The sequence below is a fragment of the Thermobia domestica genome, chromosome 13, assembly GCF_964235325.1.
Source record: "Thermobia domestica chromosome 13, izTheDome1.hap1.1, whole genome shotgun sequence".
In the NCBI taxonomy this organism is placed as follows: Eukaryota; Metazoa; Arthropoda; class Insecta; order Zygentoma; family Lepismatidae; genus Thermobia; species Thermobia domestica.
Window position 1 is genome coordinate 192112896 of NC_137466.1, and position 26231 is coordinate 192139126.

The 26231-nt window shown below is 34.6% G+C and overlaps 1 protein-coding gene across 4 annotated transcripts in view; it reads right to left on the reverse strand.

Moving 5' to 3' along the window:
- mib2 (E3 ubiquitin-protein ligase mind bomb 2) overlaps nucleotides 1-26231 on the reverse strand; it is a 253237-nt gene that overhangs the window by 24568 nt on the left and 202438 nt on the right. For all 4 annotated transcript variants that reach the window (XM_081737155.1, XM_081737153.1, XM_081737156.1 and 1 more), the window contains exons 5-9: nucleotides 24740-24925; nucleotides 12710-12867; nucleotides 8163-8378; nucleotides 4092-4260; nucleotides 2272-2405 (exon numbers count right to left, since the gene is read on the reverse strand). In XM_081737155.1, coding sequence (XP_081593281.1) covers nucleotides 2272-2405; nucleotides 4092-4260; nucleotides 8163-8378; nucleotides 12710-12867; nucleotides 24740-24925 — 863 coding nt within the window. The remainder of the gene's footprint in view (nucleotides 1-2271; nucleotides 2406-4091; nucleotides 4261-8162; nucleotides 8379-12709; nucleotides 12868-24739; nucleotides 24926-26231) is intronic.

Here is a 26231-nt window from a genome sequence, read left to right on the forward strand (position 1 = left end):
CGATGGTTAAGACATTTTTTTTCTTTTTTAATGCGGTTAAAGTGAAAGTTATGCGTATTTCCAAATAATATGGTTACGGATAATGAAATTAGGCGAACTACTATGATGATTCCTTGTGTTGAGGCGTGTACAGGAGGTACCTTAAATGCTCTATTCTACTGTCCGCTTTTACGTGCAATTCTATCTTTTTATGGCCTACGACAATAAACACGCTAAACAAGCAATTTATTATTATGCCTACAGAAATGATTTTTTAAAATTCCATAAACCTGAACATAATACAACTGCTTGCTAAAATGTTGTCTCTGGTCTTAAGTCAAATAAATGTAATTGAAATTTACTTTAAATTTTGTTAGTTTCCTATTTACCAGTTTTTTGGTGTTAACTCAGCATCATGAGGAAATTGGTCCAGCCCTCCAGGAATAATTACTCATATTATCTAACTAAAAACCGTCTCACCAGGGTTGTAACACAATGTTTTAGTAACTTAAGTAATGTTTCAACTCTTCTTACGTCTGATACACACATCCTTCGTCAAGAGAACGTGATTCCTAAAAGTTCACTTAATATAATGAAATTATTCCGAATCCTTTATTTAGTCGATTTGTAAATACGAAGTGAGAAACTAATTATAGTCGAGACGTTCTATTCGTCCCCAACCGGCTTCCTTTGTACTCAAGCAGAAAATTTTTCCTAACCGCCCTCATAAATAACACTCCAAATAAGCCATAAACGGCACGTGTTTGGTGTCGAAGTAATACGTTGTTGCCATCGTTAAACTTTTATTATCGATGGATACATTATATAATAATAATAATAATAATAATAATAATAATAATAATAATAATAATAATAATAATAATAATAATAATAATATAATAAAACATAATAATCATTAAAGGAATTCAGTAGGCTACAATAGTATGGACAGGGGCGGTCAAGGGCTGATTTCTGGGAGTAGCAAAGAAAGATTGTATATTTTTCTCATCGGGCTTTTGCGGCACTGCCTTGCGGTGAGCGGGGAAGGACAGGGGCGAACTATTTAACATGTTTGGTTCGTACAAGCGTTATCGTTATGGAAGTTACATAATATTAACAATATGCTATATTTAAGAGTAATATAAGCACATATCATGAAACTAATGATTGATTTCTTTTTTTTCTTCATTACAACATATCGAAATTGAATTCAAATATTTCAGTTTAACGTCCCATAGCTATGCCTTTTAAGCTAAAGGAGACGGAAGGAGGAGGATGCAATGAAAACAAAAGTAACGAAAAAACTAGATAAATCTGTCTTTCTGCGAGGATTACTGAAGAATCAGTAAGCAAGAGGGTGAAAATTGCAACATCGCTTTCTTTTTCAGCAGGTCAACTGGCAGGCCACCCTCAACTGGAATGACATGTTGAATTATCCCTCCCATGTTGCAAAGAAACATGCGGTTTCCTTCAATGGTGTTCCGCTTCCTTTGTAGCCGCCTGGGGACGGTTCGAGTGATTTTACTATACATCAGAGCTTTAACCCTCGGACTACTACCGGAGGGATACTTTGTGTCCACTACAGTATATTTGTTGTAATTACTCTTCTAATTGTTTCTTTAAAATTGTAAGAAAATATGTTATTGCTCAACAGTTTAGCTAAAGCGAATACCTTGCGGTGGTTTAAATTGAACGTTAGTGTGCCTCATAAAATTTGCTATTTTAAGTTGGTGGGCAAAAAGTACCCCACCCCCACCCCCGTTGGTAGATGTGATTAACAGTTAGAAGTGTCAGTCATAGATGGCAGCATAATAAATAGCTGTATCCCGCCTTTTCTGAAGTTGGTGGTTAGTCTTATCCCGTGTATTGTTCACGTAAGTGATTGTATTAGTGTGTCTCATAAATTTGCTATTTTAAGCTGATGGGTACAAAGTACCCCCGTTGGTAGGAGATGTGACTAACATTTAGAAGTGTCACTCCTAGATGGCAGTATAATAAATAGCTATTCCGTGTACTATTCACTTCACTCTCTGTAGATTTTTGTGAGAGTTTCTAATTTGTTTCTTTAGCGAGATATATTTAATCTTAACATGTGGGCACAAAATGATCCTCCCTTGGTAGTCCGCGTTACAAAAAATACCTAAGTAGTGCGAGGGTTAATCAGTTTATGGACAAAAATAAGTGGCACTTAAATCAATCTTAGCAACGAAATTCAACCGTCACTATACTTATTAAAACGATCAAGGTTCTCTCTACTTAACATGGGAGAGTTAGCAACGCTACTATGCCTACCTTGTCTGGGAATTTTTGTATGAAATCTCTCACTATGTCAATATGGCCTTGTGCTGCTTCACGAACTACTTTGTCTATGCTGGTGCTTTCTATTTGATGTTCAAGGAGATTGGACAACAACGAGGCTAATGGATCTACAGAAAGCAAAACAAACAAGTTATTAAGATCTACTGAAGTTACGTAGATATTCTACGAACATACAATAAATACAAAGAATAGTTAGACAGCAGAAGTTCGAAATGAGTTTGCATCGTTCTTAATAAATTTTACGACTTGAACATAAACATTACCGCTAATTTTTGTTTTCTAAAATACTCCATGTACAATACGCACTTATGCTGAAACAAAAAAGTCAAATTTTATTGAAGAACGGTTATATTTAGCTTGACGATAGGGTATTCAGTGATAACGTTGACATTAGCAAAGACTCAATACCGAGCCAAGCTGTAATACAAAAAGCGTGGATATTGACTAGATTTTACGCGCCTGGAACTATTGTTCAAAATTATCACTTACATTTTTCTATACATTTTATTATTAGCTGTTATAAATTAGTTTTCCTCATCTTGCGAAAGAAAATCCACGGATATGATGTAACAGGTTCTTATAATACACTTACATAGTTATTTTCAGTATTATATAAATACATACAAAGCACTATCAAAGTATACCAGTTGTTAGATTTTAGATTTACAGTAAGTTGTTACTAGAAGAAAAAGTATAAAGAAAAAGATGAATGAATGAAAAAAAGCAGTCTTGTTAATTTATTCTTCCAATTGGAATCCATCTTCACATTTATTGTACAGGGTTCCTACTGATCTGGAGAAGTCTATTTCCCTGACTTTAGCAGGAAATTCTCTTTCACATGACAGATGACGGATGACGTTGACATATAAATAAGGAATAAATAACGGTGAATATTTATATATGAGAACATTTATTCTATAGAGACAAATAATAATCAATTGCTCATACGTACATTGCACTTATCACGCATAAAAATCTGAGCAACTGGGTTATCATTACTGATTGGCTAAACTGATATTTTTTTTACATATTCAATTAATGTTAGCAAAAAATAGGTTTTATAAAATTTTCCTGACTTTCTCTGATTTCCCTGACCCGCACCATTTTCTCTGACCAGTAGGAACCCTGTTGTACATTTTGTTAGTGTTTTTATATGTATTTGTGTGTTATTCAAGATATTCATGTAAGTTATCTTACTATGATGATTTTCAATATCCCATTGGAATTCTAAGTTTTACTCCGATGTAAATAATTACTCTCGGTATTTGAGAATATCTGTTGTTTGAACAGCTCCATAAACCGTACACTACAAGCAATAACAAAAATAGACATTAATCTCATACTTAAAATTATTTTAATTTTCTTTATTATTTTTTGTTGGTTATACCATGCCTCTCAAAAGCGTACTACGTATTTCTTTAAACATCAAGGTTACTCAGTCAAATTTTCCCATACTACGAATATTCAAAATACGTTTGTTTGCTCATCTCATATGGCGTTCACGATTCTCGCATGGAGCACTTTAGAAAAAAGTATTGCGTAGACTTAGACGTTTACATATATATTAATAGAAAATTTACTATAGGTGAACACAGAGTAAAGTAAGTCCTATCCATTATTACTTGGGATAATAGTATTACTACTATATCTATTTTGTAAACATTTACAAGGGAAAAAAAACATTCTTCAGTTAATATTTAATCGTTAAAGTACAGGAAATTGCAAATCTAATTATACAAATTCAACATACGAATATACTTCAAAAGGACAGTCTATTACGAACTGATACTCACTTGCATGTTCTTCTCGCTCGTTAGCACGCATCGTGTTGTTCAGTTCAGTCGCTGATCCAGGAACTAGCTGCACACAAAGCGGATTGAAAGTCCACGTTTGGCCTTCTATGCTTACTCGTAGGTCTCCGTCAGAGTAGATTTTACTCACTTTACCCATTTTACCCAAGGCCTGGAAGGAAAACAGTTATTATTAGTAATATTTACCTCATTGTTAGGAGCATTTGTGTCACCATTAGAAGACAAGTAACAACAGGTATATTTGCCACGTTCAAACCGTCCCCAACCGGCTTTCTTTGTACTCAAGCAGAAAATTTAACCCAACCGCAATCGTAATTAACACTTCAAACAAGCCATATACGGCCCGAGTGTGGTATCAACAGGACGTGCTGTTGCCATTGCTAAACTTATACTAAAAATGGATATATTTTACTACTGTATCAATAACAATAGTAGTATCACTAACATAAAAAAAAAGTTAAAGTAGTCGTTTTAAAGTAATCCAAAATATTAAATATAAAGATTACAGAACGTGTTAACTAAGTTTTTACATCACTTTCTGAACAAGAGGGTAAAAAACTACAACATCGTTTTCTTTTCCAGCAGGTCAACCGAAAGACTACCCTCAACTGGAAGGACTTATTGATTTACTCCTTTCATGTAACAAAGAAACATGTGAAAGGTTACTGCAATGGTGTTCCGCTTCCTTTGTGGATGATTTGGCCACGCCGACTTTACAATCTGATATAATTACATGTATTTTTTTTAAAACATATTCAGTATATAAATAAATGAAATCTGATGAAGGCAGTAAAGAGGATCACGCAAGGGACGTACGTACTATAAGGCCCACTAATGTGATTTTAATAATGAAGGTTGATGAATATTTTACAGCAAATAAAGCTACATATCGTCTCCTGACAAGTAAACCTTACGTTTGGGTAAATCGAGTTGCTGACTGAGACACATATGAGAAAGTAGTACTAAATGTGGTCAGTATTTCAGTGAAGTTGTAGGTGCGAAGCTCCAGGGGTTTAGGAGATACAGCTACCAGAACACCACATGGAAGTACAGAATAGTCTTCATACAGTTGGAGGTAAAAGCTCTGTAAGACCTCTTGTAACGACAAAAGGTGAATAACAAATATATGGGTACATATTAGCACTAGGGAGAAGTCATATAGTAAGGGTTTCCTGACGGCGGCCATCTTGAAATCCGCCATTTTGAATTAAGGTTAAGTTTTTAAAATAGGAATAGGGTCATGTGATACATGATTCAAGGCGCAAATTTAACCAGAAGAACAATGGTGACGTTAATTTTTATTTACGCGCAATTGGTAAAAAGTTACAGGGAAATTAAATATTGATGCAGCATATGTATTAGTCCTTTACCCCACCTTGTAAATTTTGTGTTAATGATAATAATTAAATAAAAAGCAGGTGGATAAATATTAGGTCTATGGTAAGAGTTGCCTTGATGGCGGCCATGTTCAAATCCGCCATTTTTGAATCAGACAAAAGTTTTAAACAAAACGCATAACAGTGACACCTTATTAATAGCAAATTTTACCATAAATCCAACGGTATAACCATTTTTGCTTTATCTTTAACCAGCATTTGTTACACCACCATTGTATTTCTGATTAACTTCTAGCCCAAGTCATCTATTGCATTACTCTATTCCCATTTAATTTTGTGCTGGTTAATGATAAAGCAAAAATGGTTATACCGTTGGATTTATGATAAAATTTGCTATTAATAAGGTGTCACTGTTATGCGTTTTGTTTAAAACTTTTGTCTGATTCAAAATGGCGGATTTGAACATGGCCACCATCAAGGCAACTCTTACCATAGACCTAATATTTATCCACCTGCTTTTTATTTAATTATTATCATTAACACAAAATTTACAAGGTGGGGTAAACGACTAATACATATGCTGCATCAATATTTAATTTCCCTGTAACTTTTTACCAATTGCGCGTAAATAAAAATTAACGTCACCATTGTTCTTCTGGTTAAATTTGCGCCTTAAATCATGTATCACATGATCCTATTCCTATTTTAAAAACTTAACCTTAATTCAAAATGGCCGCCGTCAGGTATACCCTTACTATATGACTTCTCCCTAGTCCTAATATGTACCCATATATTTGTTATTCACCTTTTGTCGTTTAAAGAGGTCTTACAGAGCTTTTACCTCCAACTGTATGAAGACTATTCTGTACTTCCATGTGATGTTCTGGTAGCTGTATCTCCTAAACCCCTGGAGCTTCGCACCTACAACTTCACTGAAATACTGACCACATTTAGTACTACTTTCTCATATGTGTCTCAGCCAGCAACTCGATGCACCAAAACGTAAGGTTTACTTGTGAGATTCAACACCGCGTAAGTAACATTTCACCAACTTTACAGGAGAGCCAAAAAACTGCTTGAAAACTAACTTTAGAATTATCATACGCAGTGTTACTTTTAAGGAAATAACACAGCCATTGGTCGTGATATGGGTGAACTACTTAACCAGATTGTGTGCCATCATATGCTGATTCTATTGGTATCAAAAACTCAAATTCGCCAAAATTGGAGATACGCGGTGTTGAATCTCAGGCGACGATATCTTTTTATCATAGGCAACCTACAATTTTTGTTGCTGTGCAGATTACATAGGAGATAAAGAATATCATGGAACGATATAGTACGTTAAAGCCACCGTTACCTCCAATATGTTAGCGGGCATTAACGAACTCATCCGAGGTAATCGCTGAAGTCCTAAATTAAAAAATCAACAATGCTTTCGTTCAAGAGTTGTGGAGTAACGGACGGACGGCGTTCTAACAGTACAATCTTATGAGGTCAGTGGTAGTCTTCATAAATAATCTGTTCCAACACAATAAAAGTTACCAATTATTATTCGTAACGAAACGACATACTTTTTAGCGGCATATAAAAAATCTATTTTCTCGAAAACTACTCACGAAAATTATCCCTCAAGTATGTTGTTTTCTTCAACGATGTGATCTATGGATTGGTAATGTCTCATCCTTGCACAGAATTAATCATAATCTTGAGCTATATCTCATGAAGCATGCTCAGAGTTCTCACTTATTTGACGACCATGAATTCCCTGACTTTACCACGTTTGCCAGACTACGATGTACAAATTTCCACGTCTATATATAATGTGAAAAGAAAAGTAATTATATTTTTCTCAATCATGGGGTTCCTCATCTACTATACATGTACATGTATATGGATAGAGATTCTGTAAAACAAATTAATTTATTTTATAAAACATTCCCTACCAAATAGCCGGGCAAGACAAAAAGAGAAATGGGTACTGGTAAGCAAAAATCCGTACTTACAATTCTCCGACTTTTCCAGGACTTTTTACGATTAAGCTGAATTTCCTGACATTTCCATGTTTCTCAGATTTTCCAAGTGGGTAGGAACCCTGATGCTATGTACTGTCGTTTTCTTAGAGTAATAATGATTAGAATCATGAATATTTCTGAGCATTCGATATTTATGGCCATTTAAGCCTGTCGCTTTTGAGGGATTACGTCCCTTGGCGATCACACTACCTAGGGAAGGGAGGGAGCGGCCTGGGACCTTCATGTTACGTACAATCTCTTCATTTATCTAATGTGACTGAGGAAAACTCACGGAAACCTCCAAAGTTTATAAATAATCATGAAGCGCTCCCACACTTTAATCTAAAAACTGCTCTAATCGTATTATAGGAGAAGGAAATTTTCTGTAGCATTAGGTAGGATTAGTTCTGAAATTATTATTAAAACTTACTTGTTAAAAAATCATATATCAGAACCAAAGACATCCATCCTTCATGATCAGAAGGACGGATAAAGAAGCGGGAAGGAGGAAAGAATCGTTGTAGAAGCTAATGGATCTAGAATCCCACTTCATCCACTTATATAGGCTTCCTGACTAGAACTACAATATCCAATATTAACTTAAATTTTCGTACTTTCTTCCCCTTCAACCACTACCAACAAAATCAACAACAAAAGTAAAATAAATTTGAAAAAAGAAAAAGGAAAAAAAAAAAACTTACACTTTTCATAACTTCAATCCATTCGCCATGTCCCTTTTGGTATTCCTTGACTTTGGCAACATCTTGAATGACTCGAACAATGTCTCCCACGGCGAAAGTGTTGATTTTTGTCAAAGCTCCTGGATGGAATGTCCAACGATTGTTACAGCCTTCGTACTGAACTCGAATGTCTCCTCTCTCCGTTACTCGATGCACCGTGCCCACTTTCCCTATGTACTGCAAAATACACGTTTACATTCACTTATAATATACAGATATGAAATTCATATCTATTTGAATAACTTCACCTCAATTTTTTAAAAGTTTTATATATTTTCTATCCAATATTGTAGCGTTTTTTAAACTATAAAACTTGTTTCCACTTATTTCGTAATTACACTGTAATATAATTTATATTATACAAAGTTTAATAATTTCGCATACTTTCCGTTTACGCATGGCATAGCGTATAACAATTTCGTTTACTTATTTCTTATCTATTCAGTAAAACCACAACAATTTTTAGTACAGCAGTTCATACCGAAATAAAACTTAAAGAAGTATGGATGTCGTGGTTAAAAATAAATATGCGATGCTAACAACGAATATTTAACGTCCTTTCACATCTTCTCTCAAATCAATAACATGTTATGCGATTTACATGTGCGGGAAATTTTGATCTGGAGCTAGGAAATTCTACTACCAATAAATATCTTCTATTTCGATCTAAAGCCTGAGATTAAAAAACATTTGGAATCGCTGAACAACACTCATTACATTTTAATGCATACTCTACCAAGTTTCCAAGATTCATTATCCAAAATGCAGATTTGTTTAGCATTATGACCCATATAACATTCGACAAATATTAGCTTCCAATAACACACAAAGAGTGAAAAAGTAAATAGCTGGTCCGGGACTCGAACCCGACATCTCGCCAGCGTGCCGATATATTAACTACAACGCTATCCAGTCCGCTTCCCAGAACAGTCACACACACAGTCAATCCTGAAGTCGGTGTTTTCCACTCAGACTACGTAGCTTGTATTACAGCCTAATTGCTGTGCTTGGACAATCCAGTGTCCATATATTGAGGGCACCTTTTGACAGCTATAATTTCACATATATATTAATGAAAAGAGAAAACAACCGAATTTTTTACGCACACCCTCTGTAGGTGAGAATTCAATAACACAGTTAACGCACCAGCACGGTATGCCGAAGATCCTGGGTTCGAGTTCCAGTCCAGTTATTCACTTTTTCACTATTTGTGTGTTATTTAATTCGAACCTACAGAGGATATGGTGTGTAAAAAATTCGGTTGTTTCCTCCTTTCCTAATATTCGGCAACTACAGAAAGTTTTAATGATATTATCAACTTGAAACTACTGACCATTGAAATTGTATGTAATTTTTCTTCATTTAAGGATGGTTTAAAGTGAGTCTTTTTAACTAATTAATATGCGCTTAATTTTCTGATTAAATGTGATATTACAGGGTGTCTACTAAAATTCCAAAATGAAATTTCGTGACTTTTTCGTGACCTTTTCTTTACCAAATCACACAATTTCCTAACATTCTCAAGAGCGAATTTGGGTGCAAATTAGGCCGAACTTTCATCCATGCGATAGAAACGTACTTTGCTAGCGATTTGGTAGCGTCTAAAGCCGGCCATAGACGTTTTTGGTGGTGAATTTTGACGTTTTATAAAACAAAAATTTCCAATCTGTAATTACATTTGTACAGTTAAAAAAAAATCGTGACCCAAAAGCTAAATTTCGTGACTTTTTCGTGACTTTCATGACCGTTTTCTGATTTCGTGACTTTTTCGTGACATTCGTGACCGATAGACACCCTGTATTAACAAATTAATTCTATTCTTTTACAAATAACTAAATAAATAAATAAATAAAACTAATATAACATCCAACTCCAGTAAAACTACACTAAACTTACTTTTTGGTGTTGTAAACCTAACAATTACTTATTTCTGATCTATTTGTGATATTTTTACCTTATTTTTCCTAATCATTTTAACTTTCTTTATTTTTTCGTTTTTTTTGTTTTTTTTTTCCATGTGCAAAAAACTCTCCGCTGAAAAAAAAGTACTTATCAGCATTCAACATGCATATAATGTTTCAACTGAAAAAGACTTCATTCTGTGCTGGTATTCCCTTACAATTTGGAATGAGTTTGGTTTCCTCTACTACCAACCTCCACTTCTCTCTATCCATCATTATCTTTTACTATTCTTTATCTTTTCCAAATCTTCATTCACATATTCCAAACATTTCTTTCTAGGTCTTCCTTTCTTTCTCACGTAGTAGAGCCTTTCTCTCACCATCTTTTCCAGCATGGCTTCATCCTACACTCTTTCCATATGTTCCAGCTTCTGTAATCGTTGTACTTATAATTCTTATAATATTTTTCTTTCCAGTTACTTCATCCAATTCATGGCTATATCCACTTCTCCATATTGCATCTTCTACTACTGGCCCGTATGTATTTCTCAAGATCTTCCGAATATTCTTAAGTGCATTCTCTTTGAATTTTGCCAACGTTCAGTTTTCTCCACCATAGGTAGCAATTTGTCTCATTAACGACTTGTACATGGATATTTTTACTTTTTTTTTTTGGGGGGGGGGGGTATTAATGTGCTTGTAAACAGTAGCTGGTGTGCAAAATATACTTTATTTTCTGCTTGGATTCTATCTCTAATGCACTTGTATATTTTGTTTGCGTTCTTTATTACATTTTCTAAATATTTAAATGCGGTCACACCTTCAAATTCTCTTTCTACTGTTTATATTTTGCCAGCCTTTTTTCTTGTTTCTGATGCAGATATAACCATATATTTTGTTTATGTTTCACTTACAGTCAGCCCAACTTTTTTTTTTTTTTTTTCTAATTTCCCATATAAGTCGACAAGTTTCTGTTTACTTCTTCAAATTATTATTACGCCTCAGTATATGCACACACCTGACTCGATATATTGAACGCAGTTCCTTCTGCTCTACTTTTCTTATGGCTCTTGGTTGGTTGCCTGGATTAGAGTTTAGCATTCTTTTCAGCAGCAAGGCTATGTGAGACGTGGACGAAAGTGTAACGTGTGATCCGCATCATATTAAGTCCCCGGGAATCGAATAGAGCCTTTGTGCTGCCGAAGACGCCATTGCTAACCATATAGCCATGAGGGAGCTCTTTCTTATGGCTCTGCTTAAGGCTATAATAAATAGTGTCGTTGACAAACCATCTCCTTGTTTCATTCTTTTATTCATATTTATGGTTCTCAACATCTTACTATTTATCCTTATATTTGCCTGTAGCTAATCCATAGTTTATTAAGTCAATCTTATTATTTTCGATGACATGTTCATAGTTTCATTTCTTCCAGTCACTCCTTTTTATATACAGGGTGGCCTAAACGTAGGTATACAGTACCGTACTGATCAGCTCATTGCATTTTATATCATTTTTTATTGTTATCCATCAGACAGATTTATTCTTTATTATTTGTTCTTAAGGATCTTCACTACAGCGAAATTAAACTACCACTAATTTTAGAGTTTTTCTGTAATATCTTCAAAACAAATAAAAATATTGGAAAAGCAGAAACGTAATGAACTAGATAATACGATTTTGCATGTGATACCTTATCACAACTCATCTATCTATTTTCGACTTGGAACTGAAGACAGATTTAGCATTTTTTGCGGGTTCTGTAGATAGCGGTACACCAAAAACAGATAGGTGAATTGTGATAATGGTATCATATGCAAAATCATATTGTCTAGTTCACTACGTTTCTGCTTTTCGTATATATATATATATGAAGTTATTGCAGGAAAACTCTAAAATTAGCGGTAGTTTAATTTCGCTGTAGTGAAGGCCCTTAATATGTTTTTACTTACGTCTTAAGCTCGGAAGAGCCGGAGCAAATAAACTCGTAAACTAGAATGTCATACTTGATCAATGCAGGGATGTATACCTACTTTTGGGCCACCCTGTGTATATATATTGTGGGACGTTAAACTGAAAAATTTCGTTTTTATTTCATTCTCGGCTAAAGATTAAAAGAAAACTGCGGTATCACATTTGAATAATGATGATAAACTATAAAATTGAATTTATGGAACCGATATCGAGAAACTATTAATTAAAAAAATTAGAACAAAGATCCAAACGAATTTACTTAAATTATTTTTGACGACGAAGTGCTTTAAACATAGGTATACTTGCATCAGAAACAACGTATACTTGCAAGCGACATACATGAAGAACAATTCATAATACCAATCCGGAAACCAAATTTTACAGGGTATTCTAACGCTATACGCTCGTTACGTGTTCAATGTACAACTTTGCAGTAAGCATACTGAAACAAGCCAATTTATCGGGGAAACCTAAATTGGTTGGGCGTGAATGACTGAAGCTGAGTTACGTTGTCTCCTTGGAATACGTGAGAATCTATAGCATTATAAGGAATATCCAACAGTACAATCTTTTGGAACTAAAACGATGAGTCGTGAAGTAACATTAGCCTGGTCTTCTACAACATTAATCCTCACCTCTGACATCCGAGGATTCCAACCACCGTGACCTTCTTGCATATGTTTCAGTGTTTCCACAGCCATCATCACCTTCACTTTATCTCCGACATTGAAAGTTAAGTGCCGCGGTGACCCAGGTAACTTCGCAGCACCAACCTGTTGCTCTACAGAAACACCTGAAATATCAGAATTTCATCATTGATGTTTTTGATATAACGTAATTTTTCCCACATCCTGTATTTAATTATGGGCATTCTTTTATTAAAGAAATGTATGATGTGATTTATACAAACGAACCGAAACGAAGTTGAGAGATTGTTTGTAACTTTCGAAAAATGAAAAGGAAGTAGCTATTAACTACTCAACTTTATTGCACACGTCAACATGTTCATAGTCAAGTCAGTAATCTCAGAGGAGAGAAAAAGATTTTCTTACTTGTTTCCTTATGACGTTCTGTAATTGTATTTCTTCGCCAAATCACTGATTAAAGTAATTTAAACAAATCTCGACGCAATATTGTACACAATGCAATAAAAATAACAACAGCAATTTTAATATAATGTACTTTTTGTCACATCATGGTGTACTTTGGATGAAACGGCTTTATCTGTGAATATATACATTTTTATAACTTTTTTCTTGTATGACACTACATTATATGTTTGTCAACATTTCTTTCAACATTTTTCTCGAGGAGTAAGTGATGGAAATCCACGGGAAGGCCAGTTTCTATGTAATGTTTCACCGGTTTATAGTAAGTAATGTTCTTCTGAACATAAGTGTTGTTGTTGTGGCCCCGCGTAACATAATCGCTAACACCTTCGGTGAGAGCGGTCCTGGGTTCGATTCCCAGTGGGGGCACTCAGTCGAAAAAGTGCAAAAAGCTTTTTCAGACCAGCCATCTTGAATGAGGTTTCCCTGAGTTTTCCTCATTCACACCAGTCAAGGGGTGTTACCTAATTTATAGGTCCCAGGTTAATTTCTTCCTTCCCTTTCCCCAGATAGTGTGATCGCCGAGGGACGTCATCCCTCATTCGTGACGGGCTAAATGGCCATAGATGCCGAAAGTCCAGAAATCTAAATCCTAAAATAAGTGTTCTCAACCCTACATAGACAAATTTCCCGTGTGAGATTTCCTCCTCAGAATTTCCCATTTTTCTCAAAATTGGAACCTAATTCAGAAAAATTATTTACAGTACATTCTCGAATTCAACAGAAAAAATGATGTCGACTACATCTATTAACTTTTGGAAAAGTAAAACCGTGTAACATGTCATGTTTACATTTAAAAATGACTGACACAGGATCTCGCTTCGGTGAAGAAAAATAATTACTGAACTTCATATATAAAACTAACTAAATAAATAAAAGAATATGACTCAGAGAATAAGGATGTTACTTTTCGCACATATTTAAAAAAAAAAAAAAAAGTATAGCTGTTTAGGCTCTTGATTTTTGTTTAATACTTATTCAAGAATAACAAACTAGTATATATAAATACAAGTGCACATTACAAACTATCCATTACAAATTAATGCATTTACAAGCTGCTGATCTTGTTAAATCTGAATATACACATAAAGGTTTACTAAAATCCAAATCGTGATAAAATATTAAGTACAGTTTGCATTTTACGTAGCACATAACAAACGAACGAAGGTTGGGATATTTTTCCTGGATAATAACTTCAACCGACGTAGCTGCTGTCTTCTAAAGGTCCATATTAGATACAAACTAGTATCCAGTTGCTCTACATGCTTTCTCAAAACAACTTCACTTATTGTTATTATAATTTTGTTTCAGTACTCTAGCTCTTGAATATGAATGAGGAGTCTGGAAGAACTAAATTATTGATAAATGTGGAAGAAATGATTTTACAAATGTATGTACACTCATGTCCAAATTGATTGTCGCATACCTATAACTGTCTTCTTGTAAGAATATAATTTGATAATGACTTCGTAATGTACTTTTAATACTGATAGTAGTAGGGGTCGACGTATATTGAGCCGAGTCAGCAAAAATTTTTGTGACGTCATAGGTCAAAGGTCAATGACCTTGGCCCGGGGTCAATGACCTAGGGGTACCTAGGACCACCCCCTCTAAATTTTGGCAGGGGTACCTTGGACCACCCCCTAAATTTTGGCAGGGGTACATAGGACCACCCCCCTTAAATTTTGGAAATTGCCAAATCTAAAAATTTGGTATGGTAGCCTAGGACCATAGTATGTACCTCTATCAGTATTGGGTGTCTATGTCGTTCCCTTTCATGGGTAAAAAATTGCCAAAAATTCAAATTTCGGGGGTTTTTGACCTAATTTATCCCCTTTGATGAAGTATTATTACCCTATATAGTTATATGGACGTATACAGGGGTCCATTACCTTTCATAAGACATGGGTATATTAATGCACCCCTTGACAAATTTGGGAGGGGTACCTTGGCCCACCCCTTAAATTTTGGAAATTGATCAATTTAAACATTAGGTATTATAGTATAGGACCCTAATATCTATTATGATAAATTTGCGTGGTCCACCTCATTCCCTTCTAGGGGTACAAAATTGCCAAAAATATAAACGTAAGCAATACGTTATACCACGTGTTTGGTTTTTGGCTCAATTTATCCCCTTTGATGAGGTGTTATTATCCTATATGGTCATGTATAGGGGTCCATTACCTTTCATAAGATATGGGTATATTTGTGCACTCCTTTAAAAATTTGGGAGGGGTACTTTGGCCCACCCCCTTAAATTTTGGAAATTGCCCAATTTAAACATTTGGTATTATAGTACCGGATCCTAACATGTATTATGATAAATTTGGATGGTCCACCTCGTTTCCTTCTAGGGGTACAAAATTGTCAAAATATAAACGTAAGCAATACGTTGTACCACGTGTTTGGTCTTTTGGCCCAATTTATCCTCTTGGATGAGGTTCTATTACCTTATATGGTTATATGGTTATGTATAGGGGTATATTCCCTATCATAAGACATAGGTACATTTGTGCACTCCTTTAAAAATTTGGGAGGGGTACTTTGGCCCACCCCTTAAATTTTAGAAATTGCTCATTTTATATATTTGGTATTATAGTACTGGACCCTAACATGTATTATGATAAATTTGGGTGGTCCACCTCGTTCCCTTTTAGGGGTACAAAATTGTCAAAATATAAACGTAAGCAATACGTTGTACCACGTGTTTGGTCTTTTGGCCCAATTTATCCTCTTGGATTAGGTTCTATTACCTTATATGGTTATATGGTTATGTATAGGGGTCTATTCCCTATCATAAGACATAGGTACATTTGTGCACTCCTTTAAAAATTTGGGAGGGGTACTTTGGCCCACCCCTTAAATTTTAGAAATTGCTCATTTTATATATTTGGTATTATAGTACTGGACCCTAACATGTATTATGATAAATTTAGGTGGTCCACCTCGTTCCCTTTTAGGGGTACAAAATTGCCAAAATATAAACGTAAGCAATACGTTGTACCACGTGTTTGGTTTTTTGGTTCACCCCTTGGATGAGGTTCTATTACCTTATATGGTTATATGGTCATGTATAGGTGTTCATTTCCTATCATAAGACATGGGTACATTGACGCACCCTTTAAAAATTTGGGAGGGGTACCTTGGCCCACCCCTTCATTTTTAGAAATTGCCCAATTTAAACATTTGGTATTATAGTATAGGACGCTAATATGGATCACTATAAATTTGGGTGGTCCACCTCGTTCCCTTTTAGGGGTACAAAATTGCCAAAATATAAACGTAAGCAATACGTTGTACCACGTGTTTGGTTTTTGACCTAATTTATCTCCTTGGATGAGGTCCTATTACCTTATATGGTTATATTGTAATGTATAGGTGTTCATTTCCTATCATAAGACATAGGTACATTGGTGCATCCCTTTCAATTTTAGGAGAGGTACGTACCTTGGCCCGCCCCTTAAATTTTGGAATTTTTTTGATTTAAGCATTCGGTATTATAGTACAGGACCTTAATACGTATCATGATAAATTTGGATGGTCCACATCGTCCACTTTCATGGGTACGAAATTGCCAAAATATAAACGTAAGCAATACGTTGTACCACGTGTTTAACATTTTGACCCAATTTATCTCTTGGATGAGGTCCTATTACCTTATATGTTTATATGGTTATGTATAGGGGTCTATTCCCTATCATAAGACATAGGTACATTTGTGCACCCCTTTAAAATTTGTTAGGGGTACCTTGGCCCATCCCTTAAATTTTAGAAATTGCTCATTTTATATATTTGGTATTATAGTACTGGACCCTAACATGTATTATGATAAATTTGGGTGGTTTACCTCGTTTCTCTTTCATGGGTACATGTTATATGGGTATGTACAGAGGTTTATTACCTTTATATGTTTATGTTCCCTTTTAAATTTGGGGAATTATCAAATAACAAAATTCGGTAAACCTTTTTCTAGGACCCATTGTAGATGTTGGTGTTCCTCTTATGGCCAAATATTCAAAATTTAAAGGTTATTGACCGGCTTTATTATTGAATAAGTACAGGATTTATTACTTTTTCATAACACACAGGTGTATTTGTGTACCAATCTTAAATTTTGGGAGGGGTACATTTCTTATTGTCATATCAATAATTGGTAATGGTTCTTAAAATTGGATAGTATCTCATTCATTGGGTAAATCATTGTGATCACGTAATCAGTTATTGACCTATGATGGAATTAGGAGTCCAGGACATTGGAACATTGAAACTTTGTAGGATAATTTGAGAATTGCGTCATTGGTTTTGATTATTCCCGCCAAATATAAACGTAAGCAAGACGTTGTACCACGTGATTGTCCTTGATGAGGTAGTGTACAGGGATTCATTTCCTTTGTTGTGGTACTTCTTAAGTTTGAGTACACACACACTTCTAGAAAACAGCTGGTTCTACTCAGGTAAACAATTGACGGACATTATTGACATTATTGAACATATAATGATATGATTAACTCTAAGACTTAGGTATATCAAGAGAAGTATTCTTTAAATTTGGGAATGGTGATAAACAGAATTTTAACATAAGGTGCGAAATTTGAAACAATACATTGAACTTTAGTCACAGCTCATAGTCTAAGATCATTGGTGATGATTGATTTGAAATCTGATAGCTAACCTTATTGAATCTTATGACTCATAGACGAAAGGCAATACATGCTACAACACTGGCAAAGTTATTGTTAATGCAATTTGATTGGTTGATCACTATCTTTCCTGCAATCTGATTGGTTGATCACTATTTTTCGTGCAATCTGATTGGTTGATGATTTCCAAATCTTTGCTGTATTCAGTTTTAAGTTTTGTTTAACATTTAAAAATCTTGGTTTCGTTCAACATTTTGCACTCACTGATAAATATGATCAAAACCGTTTATTTGTTAATCGAATAGTTAAAAACCGGATAAAGTTTGACGGTTAACCGTGAAACGTAAAATTTTTTTAGTTTGAAATTTTTTTTGCTTGAAACTTTGGTTTGACATTTTTTCGTTTCCAAATTTTTTTGTTTCAAAATTTTTTGTTTCGAAATTTTTGTTTGAAATTTTTTTCGTTTGAAATTTTTTGTTTGAAACTTTTTGTTCGAAAATTTTGTTTAAAATTTTTTGTTTGAAATTTTTTGTTTCAAAATTTTGTTTGAAATTTTTTTCGCTTCAATTTTTTTGTTTAAAATTTTTTGTTTGAATTTTTTTTTCGTTTCAAAATTTTGTTTCAAAGATTTTTGTTTGAAATTTTTGTTTCAAAGTTTGAGTTGACATTTTTAAAAGTTTGTGCACTTATTAGTAAAGAACTGGAACTGTTTAGAACAAAAACCTTTGACAACATTGTGGTGCAATAGTACACGTCAGAACCTGGGGTTGTACTTGAAATGAAAAAACACAATTCATTGAAATGGATCATTTTATTACACTCCACATACATCCATACCAGATAGTGGTTCTGGATATTGTCGATACAATGTATTTTGAACTTCTTGCACTAGTTTGTCTTTAGCATATAATTTTAATTCCAGTTGAAGTCTTTTAAGGTCTAATGCAATATCAATTGGTGGAAACTCAATGTCCATTTGATCACAAATAAACTGTTTATCAATACAGGTATGCACCCACGAACGATGTTGACAACCATCACAATATCTAGATACATGTTGTACAATATGCATAACACATTTTTCAAAATAGTACTTTTTCAGGAATATACTAGTTTTGTTGCACACTTCCACTGCATGTTTCACACACTGAAATACGCTGATAAATTTGTTCCATTCCGTTTGTGATAGATACACCATGTTGCGAGGGACATGGAATGTACTCTTTTTACGTATCAGCACCATCTTCTCTTCGAGGACTGTACGCAGCACCACTTCATGATTTGAGCCTAATGATTTGACTATGTTCACATTTAGCTCATCATGAAAATAATCGTTCATTTGGTCGATTCGTGCCATTCTTCACAGGTCAGTTGTACACCAAATTGTTCTGCTTTGCCCAATCGAATCACAGGTTCAAATGTTCTAGCACTGATACCAATCATCACATGTTTTGTTTGAAATATATTTATTGGATAATAGCTTGCGAAGATGAACTCTTTATCGTTAGAAGTACACATCTTTCCTCCTGAAAAGCACTTGCTCAAATGATTTCGTGGGATGACAGTGTATTGGTTGATTTATAGTTATTGCTGACGTCATTGGAAAGGAATGTGCTGATTCATGATTTCATCACAGTTGCTGACGTCATGCTGACCAACCAAATTCATACAACTACAGCTGACGTCATTGGAAAGAAATTTGCTGATTCATGATTTCATCACAATGGCTGACGAATCCGGCTGTGTACTAAATTCAAGTTGATGACTTCGACCCAAGAATCCTTTATAACATAAAGATACAGATCCAGTATTTAAGAAACGCAGCAGTTCTTCTTGTTTTGATGCTTCCATGGGTAAATATCTTGCTGGTAAAATTATATTCTTATCATTTTCAAGCTTCACTACGATTCTTAATCCAAACTTTGTAGGGATCATTTGGCTAGCTAAGATTCTATAAGGTACATTTTGTTGTAAATCGGTAAATGATTTCATCACATCACGTGTGTTTAGAAACTGCAGACAAGTAGCCATAATGACGTTATCATGAATACTAACTCGAACGATGATGCAAAACTGATGACGTTGCATTATCATGTTCTAACGTGTACTATTGCACCACAACGTTGCCAGATGTTTTTGTTCTAAACAGTTCCGGCTAGTGCATACCTGTATTGATAAACAGTTTATTTGTGATCAAATGGACATTGAGTTTCCATCAATTGATATTGCAATAGACCTTAAAAGCCTTCAACTGGAATTAAAATTATACGCTAAAGACAAACTAGTGCAAGAAGTTCAAAATACATTGTATCGACAATATCCAGAACCACTATCTGGTATGGATGTATGTGGAGTGTAATAAAATGATCCATTTCAATGAATTGTGTTTTTTCATTTCAAGTACAACCCCAGGTTCTGACGTGTACTATTGCACCACAATGTTGTCAAAGGTTTTTGTTCTAAACAGTTCCAGTTCTTTACTAATAAGTGCACAAACTTTTAAAAATGTCAACTCAAACTTTGAAACAAAAATTTCAAACAAAAATCTTTGAAACAAAATTTTGAAACGAAAAAAAAATTCAAACAAAAAATTTTAAACAAAAAAATTGAAGCGAAAAAAATTTCAAACAAAATTTTGAAACAAAAAATTTCAAACAAAAAATTTTAAACAAAATTTTCGAACAAAAAGTTTCAAACAAAAAATTTCAAACGAAAAAAATTTCAAACAAAAATTTCGAAACAAAAAATTTTGAAACAAAAAAATTTGGAAACGAAAAAATGTCAAACCAAAGTTTCAAGCAAAAAAAATTTCAAACTAAAAAAATTTTACGTTTCACGGTTAACCGTCAAACTTTATCCGGTTTTTAACTATTCGATTAACAAATAAACGGTTTTGATCATATTTATCAGTGAGTGCAAAATGTTGAACGAAACCAAGATTTTTAAATGTTAAACAAAACTTAAAACTGAATACAGCAAAGATTTGGAAATCATCAACCAATCAGATTGCACGAAAAATAGTGATCAACCAATCAGATTGCAGGAAAGATAGTGATCAACCAATCAAATTGCATTAACAATAACTTTGCCAGTGTTGTAGCATGTATTGCCTTTCGTCTATGAGTCATAAGATTCAATAAGGTTAGCTATCAGATTTCAAATCAATCATCACCAATGATCTTAGACTATGAGCTGTGACTAAAGTTCAATGTATTGTTTCAAATTTCGCACCTTATGTTAAAATTCTGTTTATCACCATTCCCAAATTTAAAGAATACTTCTCTTGATATACCTAAGTCTTAGAGTTAATCATATCATTATATGTTCAATAATGTCAATAATGTCCGTCAATTGTTTACCTGAGTAGAACCAGCTGTTTTCTAGAAGTGTGTGTGTACTCAAACTTAAGAAGTACCACAACAAAGGAAATGAATCCCTGTACACTACCTCATCAAGGACAATCACGTGGTACAACGTCTTGCTTACGTTTATATTTGGCGGGAATAATCAAAACCAATGACGCAATTCTCAAATTATCCTACAAAGTTTCAATGTTCCAATGTCCTGGACTCCTAATTCCATCATAGGTCAATAACTGATTACGTGATCACAATGATTTACCCAATGAATGAGATACTATCCAATTTTAAGAACCATTACCAATTATTGATATGACAATAAGAAATGTACCCCTCCCAAAATTTAAGATTGGTACACAAATACACCTGTGTGTTATGAAAAAGTAATAAATCCTGTACTTATTCAATAATAAAGCCGGTCAATAACCTTTAAATTTTGAATATTTGGCCATAAGAGGAACACCAACATCTACAATGGGTCCTAGAAAAAGGTTTACCGAATTTTGTTATTTGATAATTCCCCAAATTTAAAAGGGAACATAAACATATAAAGGTAATAAACCTCTGTACATACCCATATAACATGTACCCATGAAAGAGAAACGAGGTAAACCACCCAAATTTATCATAATACATGTTAGGGTCCAGTACTATAATACCAAATATATAAAATGAGCAATTTCTAAAATTTAAGGGATGGGCCAAGGTACCCCTAACAAATTTTAAAGGGGTGCACAAATGTACCTATGTCTTATGATAGGGAATAGACCCCTATACATAACCATATAAACATATAAGGTAATAGGACCTCATCCAAGAGATAAATTGGGTCAAAATGTTAAACACGTGGTACAACGTATTGCTTACGTTTATATTTTGGCAATTTCGTACCCATGAAAGTGGACGATGTGGACCATCCAAATTTATCATGATACGTATTAAGGTCCTGTACTATAATACCGAATGCTTAAATCAAAAAAATTCCAAAATTTAAGGGGCGGGCCAAGGTACGTACCTCTCCTAAAATTGAAAGGGATGCACCAATGTACCTATGTCTTATGATAGGAAATGAACACCTATACATTACAATATAACCATATAAGGTAATAGGACCTCATCCAAGGAGATAAATTAGGTCAAAAACCAAACACGTGGTACAACGTATTGCTTACGTTTATATTTTGGCAATTTTGTACCCCTAAAAGGGAACGAGGTGGACCACCCAAATTTATAGTGATCCATATTAGCGTCCTATACTATAATACCAAATGTTTAAATTGGGCAATTTCTAAAAATGAAGGGGTGGGCCAAGGTACCCCTCCCAAATTTTTAAAGGGTGCGTCAATGTACCCATGTCTTATGATAGGAAATGAACACCTATACATGACCATATAACCATATAAGGTAATAGAACCTCATCCAAGGGGTGAACCAAAAAACCAAACACGTGGTACAACGTATTGCTTACGTTTATATTTTGGCAATTTTGTACCCCTAAAAGGGAACGAGGTGGACCACCTAAATTTATCATAATACATGTTAGGGTCCAGTACTATAATACCAAATATATAAAATGAGCAATTTCTAAAATTTAAGGGGTGGGCCAAAGTACCCCTCCCAAATTTTTAAAGGAGTGCACAAATGTACCTATGTCTTATGATAGGGAATAGACCCCTATACATAACCATATAACCATATAAGGTAATAGAACCTCATCCAAGAGGATAAATTGGGCCAAAAGACCAAACACGTGGTACAACGTATTGCTTACGTTTATATTTTGACAATTTTGTACCCCTAAAAGGGAACGAGGTGGACCACCCAAATTTATCATAATACATGTTAGGGTCCAGTACTATAATACCAAATATATAAAATGAGCAATTTCTAAAATTTAAGGGGTGGGCCAAAGTACCCCTCCCAAATTTTTAAAGGAGTGCACAAATGTACCTATGTCTTATGATAGGGAATATACCCCTATACATAACCATATAACCATATAAGGTAATAGAACCTCATCCAAGAGGATAAATTGGGCCAAAAGACCAAACACGTGGTACAACGTATTGCTTACGTTTATATTTTGACAATTTTGTACCCCTAGAAGGAAACGAGGTGGACCATCCAAATTTATCATAATACATGTTAGGATCCGGTACTATAATACCAAATGTTTAAATTGGGCAATTTCCAAAATTTAAGGGGGTGGGCCAAAGTACCCCTCCCAAATTTTTAAAGGAGTGCACAAATATACCCATATCTTATGAAAGGTAATGGACCCCTATACATGACCATATAGGATAATAACACCTCATCAAAGGGGATAAATTGAGCCAAAAACCAAACACGTGGTATAACGTATTGCTTACGTTTATATTTTTGGCAATTTTGTACCCCTAGAAGGGAATGAGGTGGACCACGCAAATTTATCATAATAGATATTAGGGTCCTATACTATAATACCTAATGTTTAAATTGATCAATTTCCAAAATTTAAGGGGTGGGCCAAGGTACCCCTCCCAAATTTGTCAAGGGGTGCATTAATATACCCATGTCTTATGAAAGGTAATGGACCCCTGTATACGTCCATATAACTATATAGGGTAATAATACTTCATCAAAGGGGATAAATTAGGTCAAAAACCCCCGAAATTTGAATTTTTGGCAATTTTTTACCCATGAAAGGGAACGACATAGACACCCAATACTGATAGAGGTACATACTATGGTCCTAGGCTACCATACCAAATTTTTAGATTTGGCAATTTCCAAAATTTAAGGGGGGTGGTCCTATGTACCCCTGCCAAAATTTAGGGGGTGGTCCAAGGTACCCCTGCCAAAATTTAGAGGGGGTGGTCCTAGGTACCCCTAGGTCATTGACCCCGGGCCAAGGTCATTGACCTTTGACCTATGACGTCACAAAAATTTTTGCTGACTCGGCTCAATATACGTCGACCCCTACTACTCTGATATTATGTGTATAATCGGGAAATGTATATTTGTGGTAAATTTCATAGGAAAAGAGTCATAAATACGAAAATTAGAATGAGTAAAACAAAATGTTGCTAAATGAACAAGAAAATTTTATTTTTGTTTATTGTTCTTATTTACTGCTCTTTTGAGATGAAATTTGCCACAGACATGTCTTTGCCGATTATACACATACTAACATTATAAGAAATACCGGGCGAATTCGTTATCAAATTATATTCCTAGAACAACATATTTATAGACATGCGACAATAATTTTGGACATAAGTGTACATGAATAACGAACCCCTTTACTTACGAAATTCCGGCATGATTTCATTACAACCGGAATTTTGTGGTTGTAATCATTATCCAGGAATAGTATCTATCTGCAAGTATACCTTTTTCACGCATTTTGATGTTTGTTATCACAATATATTGTAATAGATTTTGAATAGTAGAGAAGATCTTAACATTTACAGCGAAATCAGCAGAAAAGACTATTGTAAGATGGGTGCGCGCTAACAACATGTGGTTGTGTTTTTTTGGTTTTAAACATATATATCCTAGTGTATGTTACATACCTAGAATTGGAAGATGATCTCTGTAGTAAGGTCCTCCAGAGGCTTCCTGGACGTACTTCAGATCTACTTTCCCTTTGTGGCCTAATCTATACACATTTGTTGAGCCAGACGTCCACGTAACATTCGCTACAGAACGTCCTGATTCATTGTCCCATCCTCTAATATCTATGACACGACCAGTTTTACCTGCAAAGCAACAGACAAAATAATATAAGACAACTGTTTGCTACTTGATAAATGTGCTAACGCACTAATTCAAACTGTTTTGTTAACTACCGTTAATTATACTGACAATATGATACCTCCTCTGTTTACTGATCTCAAGCAACCAATTATAATCAATCAATATATTCTGAAGAAGAAGAAGAAGAAGAAGTAGTAGTAGTAGTAGTAGTAGTAGTAGTAGTAGTAGTAGTAGTAGTAGTAGTAGTCGTCGTCGTCGTCGTCGTCAATAATAAATCCTCAGTAAAAAGCACGAAAATTACAAAACATATGAATTTGCTGTCACTACCATGTCAGTACTCGGTAATAAACGGATTGAGATAAACTACAGAACATACTCAAATTACCCATCTAGTAATTCGAGTGAAGCACTAGGCCACTCGTCCTCAGGGGCATAAAATGACTTCACAACACGATCTTCATATTGTGAAAAAGAATTTAAGCCATTGTGTGCCCCTGAGGATGAGTGGCTCACTCAAAATATTTGAGGGAACATTAATGAGGAACATCACTAGATAAGTAATTTAAGGTATTACAATGTGTTCCATAAACGCTCGTGTGTTATACTCTACTTAAGAGTTTTTCTGTGCTTTTTTTTCAGTTTTTTTCACACTAACTGTAATTTAAAATCCTACACACCTGGGTAAATTTAACTTTTTTTTTTTCATCATGGCTAGGGGCACGAGTATTTTTGTTCTAAGAATTTGAAAATTTCGAGTTTTGTTTTTCATATTTCGCGTTTTGTCGCATTTTCCAAATAAAGTTCCGCTTTTTGTAGCTGTTTTGAAAAGCATATACCCTGACACTTTTACAATTGTTCCTTTTATTCATAGATCACTACAGAAATACACCATTAATTACCTAAAAATAAAATACACTGAATATTTCACTTGACATTGTAAATTTCACTTATAGAAAACTATATATTTTTAAAAAAATCGAACTTAAGGAAAATCAGTAAATAAACTTACTGAGCAGGAAAATTTCCGATGGTGATAGCTAGCTTGGGGGGCGCGGTGGCTCAGTGGTAGAACGTTCACCTTCGGTGTTTGGGGTCCCTGGTTCGATCCCAGCTCGCGCCGTGTGGACTTTGTGGTGAACAAACACCGTGTTCGTGGGTTTTCTCGGGGTTCTCTCGTTTCCTCCCCTTTCTTCATTCATTCCACAATTTCATTTCTCATCATCATCGTCTCCTTTAGCCTAACCGGCATAACCGTGGGACGTAAAACTTAAAGATGGTGATAGCTAACGCGCAACATGTTCTCTAAAG